General features: G+C 36.5%; 2 protein-coding genes across 3 annotated transcripts in view; both read right to left on the reverse strand.

The window, feature by feature from the left end:
* Positions 1-292: 292 nt before the first annotated feature.
* On the reverse strand, positions 293-4378 carry rpl13 (ribosomal protein L13). Of its 2 annotated transcripts, none has more exons than XM_015383431.1 (6): positions 4320-4378; positions 3778-3895; positions 2478-2619; positions 1059-1232; positions 808-864; positions 293-497 (listed from the first exon to the last, which is right to left on the reverse strand). In XM_015383431.1, exons 2-6 carry the CDS (start codon positions 3879-3881, stop codon positions 339-341), a joined length of 636 nt encoding a protein of 211 aa, XP_015238917.1. In that variant the 5' UTR covers positions 3882-3895; positions 4320-4378; the 3' UTR covers positions 293-338. The 2 variants fall into 2 exon arrangements, with proteins under 2 accessions (XP_015238917.1, XP_015238918.1); XM_015383432.1 differs by lacking the exon at positions 4320-4378 and adding an exon at positions 4197-4221.
* A 3219-nt stretch (positions 4379-7597) lies between these two features.
* Positions 7598-11178, reverse strand: part of gcsh (glycine cleavage system protein H (aminomethyl carrier)) — a 4693-nt gene continuing 1112 nt past the window's right edge. Inside the window, exons 2-5 of the mRNA XM_015383435.1 lie at positions 9142-9146; positions 8313-8376; positions 8099-8230; positions 7598-8010 (exon numbers count right to left, since the gene is read on the reverse strand). Coding sequence (XP_015238921.1) covers positions 7913-8010; positions 8099-8230; positions 8313-8376; positions 9142-9146 — 299 coding nt within the window. The 3' untranslated portion in view covers positions 7598-7912. The remainder of the gene's footprint in view (positions 8011-8098; positions 8231-8312; positions 8377-9141; positions 9147-11178) is intronic.

Consider the following 11178-nt stretch of genomic DNA (forward strand, 5'->3'; position numbering starts at 1 on the left):
CAAGCCAAATTAAATCGCTGCCATTTCAACAGATTCACTGCTGATCCATAGGGTAGTCTCATTTCACACCTGGTAGTCAAAATGCTTTAATTGAAAAGTACTTATTTTTAAAAATCATCCTGTTCAACAAGATGTAGAAATATGTTAATAAAATTTTATTCTTAAAGCTATTTTGTTATGATCAAAACGACTATGTGCTTTAGGGGCTTTATATATCCGTGTCCTCACGTCCGACTTAACCAACAGCATGCAAAGGGTTCCCATGTTAAAATAAACACAAAAATCTCGCATCTCTCTTTTTAAAGACTTTATTTTGCAAAGTTCCATAGTTACTATCTTCACTTTTTCTTCTCCACATCCTGCTCGGCTGCCTCTTTGGCCCTCTTGGCACGAATGCCAAAAAGACGAGCGTTGGCTCGGGCCATACGCAGGCTGGCAAAAGCCTTGAATTTCTTCTCATCCTCAGAGATAACACGGGCCTTCTCTTTCTTGTAGACCTGAATAAAAAAAAAAAGAAAAACAAAAAAAGGGGGGGGGGGATATGAGTAATTTAATTTATTGTATAGGATCAGCATCCAACTGAACCTAAAGGGCAGTCCTCAGATATAGGGTTCAAATGTTTCATCAAAGGGGTACAGAGATTCCGGAGATTTGTCATCATTAGACTGCTGCATGCTAAAGCTGGCATAACAGCCATCCAGTTATTAGGAGAAAACATTTTAAAGTGACACCGTCTATGACTTAAGATTCTTTTCCAGCTAGAAATAATACACACAATATACATAATAATACACAATTGGGCCTTACCATTTTGATGGGCATAACTGGACCAGAGAGCTGAGTGGCCATCTTCAGTTCCTCCTCCTGAAAAGAAATCATCAATACAGTTAAATAATGATAAGGGGAAACCAACTGATGGGTTCACGTTATAAAGCCCATTTTTAACATTTAAATCACAGTAGTATAATTTTTAGAACATTAGAACCCAGTTATGAGGAGAGGATACATAACAGTGCCCTGACCAAAGCAACTAGGTGGCAACAAATAAAAACACTTACAGAGCTGTCTCCCTTCTTGGGTGCAGATGCCTTTCTGGGGAACAGGATGAGCTTGGAGCGGTACTCCTTCAGGCGCTGCACGTTGGCCTGGAGAGACTCTGTGGATCTGTTACGGCGTCGGGGGTCGACAGCGATGCCAATGGTGCGGGCTGTCTTTTTGTGGATTCCAGCAGCCTTTAAAAAGAGCAAACTGATTAAACATCTCGAGTAAGCCCTTCTACCAATGCTCAGACCAAAACCAATTCACTTAGAGCAACAGCAGTCATCAGATAGGGGTTCAAGATTTTCATCAAGAAAATACAGAGATTCCGGAGATGTGTCATCACCTGACTGCAACAGCACCATTTTACTTTTTTTTTTAGCCTTTTTCCAGCTTTTATAGTCATTACACTGTGACAAGTACAGAGCAACAAATGGAAGTCTGCATTTAACCCATCCCCTTGGGGAGCAGTGGGCTGCCATCGTGGGGCGCCGCAGAAGCTATGTGGGGTTAAGGGTCTCTGCTGTCTGTGGGAGTGGGGTTTGAACTCAGAACCTTTTGATTCCAAGCGGAATGGCTTAACCACTAGGCCGCCACTTCCCCATCATGACCGATTAATGCATCGATCATGATCACTAGTCAAAAATTTGTGTGTAAAACAGGTGTTTCAAGTTAAATATATCATCCTATGCACATGGTTGAAAGACTGAGAATTCCTCCAGCGGATGAACTACATGGGAGAAATGTGGTATATTTTGTCACAGCAACTTTAACAGAAACAGAGGAATACTTTTGATGTAGATTAGATGGTATCAGGATATCTTCCCAGTATACAAACAAATTTTAACCTGCCCAAGCAAAACTGACAATTTGGATTTTTTACATCAGTGTTTGTAACTGTGGTCCAGAACGCATCCCAACTGGCATTTTTAAAATGTTTCCCTGCTGCAGCACACTTTGTTTTCCATTGATGGCTGATAATGAGCTTTGTTGAGCAGGAATCATCTTAATGAGTGCTTTAGCAGATCAACATTTAACCCATACAGGGCTATGAACCAGAAGGGGCAGGGCTAAAAAAAACACCAGCTTATATCTAAAACAAATTGATAACTCCATTCCCTAAAATGCTTTTTATTGTCTGTTAAAAAAGGGCAGGAATGGAAGATATCCAAAAAATTTTCCAGTTTACAAGGCTCGTTTCCAAATAACCTCAGACAGCTCCCCTTTCTTCCAATTTTTAAACACACTAACACTTTAAAACAAGGAATTTTACTTTCATAACTTCAGAACAAAGTTCCACTTGGATATAGAGCTGTCGACTGGTCATGCAGCTAATAAAATTAGAGCTGTGTTGTAGGCAGGTTCTGAGCTTCTAAAGAATATTGCACGGTACAGTAAACACATAAAGATGGCAGTCTAAATAGTTTTTAAAGCGTTACCTTGAGCTCCTCCAGGGTGAACCCACGACCGGCACGGACCTTGGTGTGATATCTGATCGTAGGACATCTAACCTGTGGTCTCAGTGGTCCAGCAACAGGACGAGGAGCGATGCGACGGGCTTTGGCCTGGCGAGCCTTTCGCCTGGGAATGAAAAGCACATTCCATTATAGTAATAAATCAAAAACCTTTGTATTTTATCCAAATATCCATATCAGGGATGACAGACTGAGAACATTTTAGGGATCTGCAACTACAAGTTTGCACTATTTGAGGTCAAGCCATATTTAAAGTCTTCAACTATTTAGTTAAGGCAAAGGAAAGGCTGCAAATCTGTAAACTACTATTTGACAATTAAGTTGAACAAGGAGAGAGGGTTATTTTTATTATTTTAAAAAAAATTGCCATCAACCACACTCAGTCCCTCCAGCACTTGACAAACGCTTAAGACAGGTTCATGATAAAATGTAATTATTGCTAGCTTAACAAATAGAGACCAACACTACATGTTTTCTCTGCTTTTCCCTGTATGGCCTGATTCTGCACTACCAACAAAATTGTGAAAGTAATTTTAAAAAGCCAATTTCGAATGTTTGAAAATCATTGGTCCTTTTAAAGGTTTAAGTACTCAGTATATTGTACATGCATACATTTGGGTAATGTAGCTCAGATCAGAACCAGATTAAGACCAAAACAATAATACAATAGCCTATGATAGGTCAACTAAAGTCAGCACAGATAGGAAGATGATACAAGAATAACTCATAACTAGGAAACAATAAGATTTGTAAGTGTTAATATTGCACATTTTAACCTAAGTATTTCTAATACAAATACTCGGAAGTTATTTGATGGTCATCATTAGTCAGGACAGCAGCCAATAATACAACAGGATCATGTGAACCCATAACAGCTCATGTCTCAATTAGGTAAAAATACAAGTGCATCTTAATCTGTTTAAGTTTAATGTAGAATTTGCACATTCAGCAGATGAGGAAACATACGTGTGGGAACAAAATGGCTGGATTATAGTTCAAACAAAACAGATGTTTTAGTAGGGGACTGTTCTACTATGATGAGCTTAAATATTCATTTCCACAGCAGATATTCCACATCTGGAATTCTCTCCACAACCACTGTCCAATTAAAAACCTGCTTCCAGTTAGCAAATAAATGAATAACCTAATAAATCAGGAGCTGTGAAACTCGAATTGCAGACAAGCCTTGCTCTGCCGCAAATATTTTCCTACATATTAGCACATCTTTGGATGCTCCGTTCACATGTGTCCCTTTCTGACTCACCTGCGGACCTTCCTGGCAGGCTGGTTGAACCAGGTACGGACTCGTTTCTGCCAATCTTTGTGGAAATGAGGGTTCAGGATCATTCCATTCCGGCTGGGGGCCATGGTTGGCTAGTTCCCTGCAACACACGGAGATCAGCACAAATTCACACCGGCATGCTGTACGAGGCTAAGTGCTAAAGAGATAGCATTTAAACCAGGTCCAGCAAAGCAATGTTACATTTATCTTAAGAGTTCGCTTGTCCACGCGATATACCGTTTTCACGTTTAACGTATCGTTTACCTTATGTTAACCTCAAATGTTACATTTAAAATATAACAGAGGAATTACATAGGCAATGCTAACGGCTACCGATGGACCCATTGGTTGAGCTAAACACATTGTTTTTGACTCATCTAGGCACAAAGTCATGTCAATACCTATATCAACTTAAAGGTCGAAATCCGCACTATTTCAATCGGTAAACAGATTTGTCAGACTCTCTTTCAGAAAACAGGATTAGGATAGATTGTATGAAAAACTGACAGAATAAATTTTCGTACCTATGAGGGAGGAAAATGGCCGAAGGGAAAAAGGAAGTTGAAAGGCGGTGCGTGATGACATAAGGTAAAACCAGCCAATGGCAGATCAGATGGGTCATCAAAGAGTAGATGCATTCAAGAGCGTTCACCACATCACCACTAAAAGATACTTAAATTTACTACACATACTGAAATACATTTCTTAACATGTATTTTACTTTACATTTCTTCTGTCAAAACCTGTGTTATTTCAATTCTGATTTTATTTTCGCATCGTGCCCTGAGCCTTATTCTGTTTTAACAAATTCAGTTCATGAATGAGTTACAATTCCCTGTATTGCTTTAAAAAAGAAAACATATATGTTTCTCTATCAAAACACATGAAAGGGGGACATCAGTTCTTATCCTCCTTACAAGACTCATAGCAAATCAAATAGTGGTCTTTAATTTTAATCAATTTAAAGTAGTCTTCTTCTTTTTATTATTATTATTATTATTATTATTATTATTATTATTATTATTATTATTATTTTTATTTTATTTATTTTTTTGGTAGATGGTAACCAACTTAAGGTGCATTTATCACATTCTACCAGACTGGAGTGTTGTCATCAATAATGTTAATTTAAAGTAGTCAATTTCAACAAAGATAAATAAGGTCTTAAGTTTCTTTTATACACTATCAATCTTTTTTTAATTCAATATTCAAACTAAAAGATTTTCTTATTCATCTCTCTTTGTTATCTGAAAGATAAAAAAAAAGATAAAAATCTTAACCTCTGTTTAGCCTCAACAGTTGAGAAGCTAAACTTTAGAATTATTTTTTTTTAAATCTTATTTTCAGAACTGTTCAGAAATCCTTTGGTGTAATGTGTAGCCCATGTTTCTGTCTTGATTCCTGACAGAAACAAATTACCACATTAAAGATCCCAGGCTGTCCAAAACAGAGTGAATTATTTAGGTATTTCATTATGGAAAATAAGCAACAGCCTGCAAACATGGAATCAGTGAGAGAAATAGGCCAGACATTGTCTCAACCAAACCTAAGAAGCCTTGGCATTCTTTAAAAGTATCTGAACAAAAACTAAGTGTGGCTAAATCGTTTTCCTTAGTGAACTTTACATCCACTACAGCTATCTAGACTGCATCAGGGGAGGTGGTTGCCTTTTTCAGAGGTCTAAATAAAACGATATTTAGTATTCAGCAACAATAGCAGCAAAATAGTTGACAAAATCTTGAGCACCTGACTTTGAAAAATTTCACTGAAACCAATTTCTGTCTCACTGAATGTCTGTCAATCAATAAAACAGGTATTTTAGCTTTATATTTCTTATTTAGCCATAAAAAACAGAGGTTCAATCGTCGTACAGTATGTTCTAACTCTTGTGGCTTCAACAGTCACCACAGCACAACTCCTTTCTGCCATCTCATATCCTCAAAATTTTAATTTAAAAAATAATTAAATTTAATATCTCTAATTTTAAATAAAAATGATGTAGCTGTCACATCCTGTATAATTTCCATAGATAATAATTTTTCCATAAAAAATTACTCCTTTTCACAACCAAAACCAATTATCCTGCAGTCATGAAGTGGGTCGATTGCTGCATCAGTTGACCAATCTGAGTTGAGGGAAACTTGGGAGGATTATTTTGTCAAGTTTGTTTTTTAAGACATATTCTTTGACTGTTTTATACAACTGATCTGAAAATTTTAGAATATAATGACCCATTTCCTCAAGCATGTGCAGGGTTAATGATACACGGAGGTAGCTAAATAGGGGGTAAAAATGACTTCTACATTTTTGTGGAATTCTGTTTAGGGCCGGCTCTAGATTCGTCAGTGCCCAAGAAGGGATTGGTTCTTTGTAAACATTTTAAATGTTCACAAAAATATATATATATAAAAGTAATAACCTGAAGAAAACATGTATGTTGGAAGGATAGAACAATATTATAACAACCAACAACTTAAGATTGCATGAAAATATGTTGGATGCAAAAGCAAAAGCAACAAAAAGCTGTACTTTTGAAAGCCACACTCAAATACCCAGGGTTAGACAAAACGTTGAAAGGCAACAGCCCAAAAAAAAAAAAAAATTACTCAAAAGATGAGTACCCTGAGAATATTACAATTGCAAGTTTGCATCATGTCCAGCAGATGGCGCCCCAGGAGACTGCCTCTATCACCTTTTGGTAAACCTGACCCTGATAGTCACAGCAAAAGCTGACAAGGCGAGAAACAAGACTAGGCACTGAAAACAAGTCCAACTTTTTGATCAATAATAAGTTGCTGATGACAGCAGCCTAGCTAATGCCTCTTTACATGATGATGTCACAGCCAAAACCAAACATACTGGAGGAAATTGCTATGACAAGGAAAGGCAGAGAGAACATAAAATTAGGGATTGAATAAAAAAAAAACAGCAGAATGGGAGAATAAAGATAGAATAAAGCAAAATAATGAAAAGTTGTCCCTATGTCCTCCAACTGTCTAAGCCTATAGTAGCACAACTATAGAGATAGCTCGGGATAGCCAATGTAACTAAAAGCTTTATATTAAAAAAGAAAAGCTCTATAATGTCCTTGGGAAAACATTTTCTCATTTTCCAGATAATGTATAGTAAAAATAATCTGTATTATTTTTAAGCAGGGTTATTGTGGATACAAGAATATGAACATCAATGAAACAGAGTGGGTGATACACTAACAACAGGTCTGTAATGTATTTTAGTGCTAAGCCAACCTGTGTTTTGTAGACTAAGAGTAAGGACTTTAGAACTAGGGTGGTGGTGTACTCTTTTAGTTTTAGTGAGGGGGGTCTGAGGGTCTTTACTCTGTTGGTAAAGGCTGTTTTGACAGCTACAGAGCAATCAAGTTTATAATATGTTAATAAACGATATCTAGAAACCTAAAGAGATCTGCTGTTCTTTTATCATAGGGTCTAAAATCGTGAAACTTTTTTATTTTTTTTTTCTAAGCACAATTATTAAAAGTTCTAACAAAAAGTACCAAGTGCAGCTTTGGTCAATGGTTTCAGAATCACAGATTAATCATTGCTAAACTTGTTTAAGCAATCTCAGCCTATCTTTAACCAAGGGGAAAGGTCAAGGTGTGAAGAACTATAATAAGCAGAGACAGGCTGTATGCCCTGTCAGCACCCGTACAGCTTTGATCTGATGTGAGTATATCTGTGTGAAACATAATAAAAATGAAATAAAGATGATTATTGTTATGATTATAAAGATGTAATGTGAGGGGAAATGCAAGAGATTTATGGCACATGAAGTGATACTCACAAACTTCCAAATGTTTTATTCAATGAATTATAAACATAACGTTCTAGTGTTTTAACACATTTGCCTGCTATTAAAAATAGAGCAAAAATACTGACAGATTCTATGCACAAGAGCCCTTCAGATTTACTGGTGATGTAAAAAAAAAATGTACCTTTAACATGGAAAATGTTACAGGGTATTTAAAATTATAAAGCACACTTTCAAGTGTTCATAAAAGAAAGAAAAAAATACCACAAAGAATTCCAGTTAAATCTATCTGCTAATTCTTGACTGCAGTTATATAGCAAGTCATCTTAGTGAGATTTTTTTATTATTATTATTCTTCCAGTGATTTAATAAATTTATCATAAGCAGGTTGGTCCATGAGCTTTTCAAGTTCTTCAGGCTTTTCAATGGTCATCTTGATCAGCCATCCTGGGGAAAAAAATAAAAAATACATTTCTTTTCAGGAATGATTACAGAACATTACAGGAATGATAACAGAATGAGCATTGAGACTAACCGTCTGCATAGCAGGACTTATTGACAAGTCCTGGGTTCTCGGCTAGCTCCGTATTGATTGCTGTCACTTCCCCTGTTAACGGTGAGTACAGCTCACTGGCAGCCTTTACACTTTCCAAGGCACCAAACTCATCTGCAACACAAATTCACAAAGATAAAGCTTATCACACGACTATAAACTCTTACTACATGTGCAATATATCCCTGGATCTTACCCATTTGTTCAAGTCTTTGGCCGACCTCAGGAAGCCCGCAGTAAACCACATCACCTAAGGCTTCCTACAATGGAAAATGACATTGTGTTTAACAGCCACCTCATTTTGGGAAATTCTTGCCTATTTTGCATACCCAAATGGAAAAGCAAATAATTTAGGAGCTGTAAGCCAAAATTACATGTGCAATACATTATTTGAAAGCTAACAAGCTAAAGCTAAAGACATGCTTGAGAAAAGTTAGGTCTAATTGTATTACATTTTTTTTACATCATGCAAACCACAAATGCAGAACATTTCAGACCTCTAGCTACAACAGTTCCAGAGCTGTGGGGCTTTGACCTTTTGGTGTCATCAGCATCTCCAAACCTCTCCAAATGTGCCAAATGCTTTTACTATGCTTATCTTTACTATTTGACCCATAGAATAACACTGAAGCATTTTGATGGTCACAAAACATTTATGAAGTATTTTCCACTTCTTTTCAGAATCAGTGTATATAACAAAATGTAAAATTTCTACTCCTAAAATAACATAAAAAAATCTATATTTTAGCTTCTCAAGCTAAAATAAGCCCCAGTGCCTTTTCTGAGCTGTATTTTATTTTATTTTTCAGCCTTAAGCATTGTAATTAAACAAAATAAGCATCCAAACGGTCCAAAAAAATAGGACTGTTGTAATTACTCAGCTTGGAGCTGTGTGCATTGATCCATCCGCAGCTGTGTGTTCAACACTTAAGAAAGCTGGTAAAACGGATCTGCCTGTTAAAACCTCGCCATTTGTAGGCTTGTTTGAAACCTTTTTTCATTGGCTACAAAGCACAAAGGCCCACGTGGTCTTAACCAATAACAGCAGGACTCTATGAGGCATAATATCGCACTAATCAGTTCGTCACTGCCTGACAGGAAGTGACCAGAAGTGAGATTTCTGGGACTATATCTGCCTCAAATAGCGTCATAAAAAGATATAGACACTTTTGTCTTGTAGATAAGAAGACGTTGTAAAGAACCATACCAAACATTTTGGGCTAACAATTGAGAAAATAAGTATTAGGAAGTAAATATTAGATGCTAAGCATTAGCTATGACCAGCTAACTTTTCTGATGTCAACAACCAGATGTTATGGGCGATTTTCTCATCATGGAATATTTTTATTACGAATATGCTGGATTACTTTTAATCTGTGGACCCTTATGGACAAATGGAGTACAAACAATGGAAGATTGGATTTATAAAACTACATACTGTCACAGTCTTGGTTCTGTTATATTTTTCTTTTGAATATTCAGTTTTACTTTGCTCCATGTTTTCTAGTTTTAGTGTTTTAATTCTTATTTTGTTGTGTTTTCTGGTTGTTTTCAGGTTTTTGTTTTGTTGTCCTCTCCTGCCCTCTTGTGTTCTCCTTTTTCACTAGCTCCTTTCCTGTCTGCTCTGTTCACACCTGCTCCCAATCTGCTCGTTAGTCCTCTCTTTGCTTAGTCTCCCATAAATACACACTTTGTGCAGTTCCTCAGTGCTGGTTCCTCATCTAACTTCCTCAATCTCCATCTCTCTGAGTCTTCCTCATCGAGATTGTTTTTTTCCCCCCTGATGTCTCTATGGTTTCTGGTTTGTTTGACTTTTTACATGTTTGACTTTTTGGATTTTTCGATTCCTGCCTTTGTTGTCTGTTAACAGTTCATTAAATCATCAAGAAACTCACCTCTGCCTCCCTGCCTCTGCATTTGGGTCCTCAAACCACAACCAAATCCTGACACATACATATTATCAAATGTATGTACCGGTAGTTGTAGCTGCTTTGTCATGTTTACATTTTGACATGCTGCTATATCTGTGTTAATTGTGCTTTTGCACTCACTGTGTCCATAAAATCATCTAGGTGGTTGTATTGTGGAGAATCTAAGCTTTCCAACGATGTCTAACATGTCTATATTGGTAAACATTTTACCGGTGGAATTTTATTAGTTATTAGTTGTAAACGTGTTGCACCGGGTTGCTGGCTATCCAGTGGATATAAGAGGATACATTTTTATTTTATTTTACTAATTTCTAATTTTGTGATATTAAAAACACATACCTCAATGCATTTTATAAGGATTTATTTCTCACGATGAAAATAAAATAACATTTAATGGTGACAAGGAGAACATTTTCCTCTTTTTAAATGCAGTTCTGAAAACTGAGGGTTTGTCCTTAAATAAAACCCAGTGAAACCAGTATGCCACAGCTCTGAACCTACATTTAGGCTTCACTCCATCTCCATGCAACACACTATCTCCTGAAAGATACTGGAGACAGCATAATGGTATGAAAATGTTTTTGTTTTTTTACATGAACAAGGAATTGACAGAGCTGTTAGAAGGAGGGTAATACTGGAAAACCAAAGTAGTAAACCGGTTAGAAACGGCAAAGGACTATAACCCTAAACACATAAACAGACCTTTAATGAATTTCCAGCGTTTACATATGTTGGAGAGAACCAGAATTGAATGGCGAGGGGTAGACTTCACAAATATGCAATATGAAAAACTTAAAAATCGATAACTGAAGCAAACACAGCCTACCCTTCAAAAGACTGCAATCTAAAATTACAGCAAAATATAGTTATATGAATTACAGATTCAATGGAGCTAAATAGGTACACAAACAGCTCTTTAGATTTTTATTTGTAGAACACTTGCAATAATTATACATTTTCCCCAACACTTAAGAAATAATGTCACAAAAGTGTAAATTATATAGACCCAAAACATAATTACACACAGCTGGTGGAGGTGTTCATGGTGGTGTGTTCTTTGTGAGAAACATTATTAGCTGTCCACCAGACATAATATTTTACAAGTAGAGAAAAAAAAAAAAAAAAAAAAAA

This window comes from Cyprinodon variegatus, unplaced genomic scaffold, assembly GCF_000732505.1.
Source record: "Cyprinodon variegatus isolate N-32 unplaced genomic scaffold, C_variegatus-1.0 Scaffold285, whole genome shotgun sequence".
Classification (NCBI taxonomy): Eukaryota; Metazoa; Chordata; class Actinopteri; order Cyprinodontiformes; family Cyprinodontidae; genus Cyprinodon; species Cyprinodon variegatus.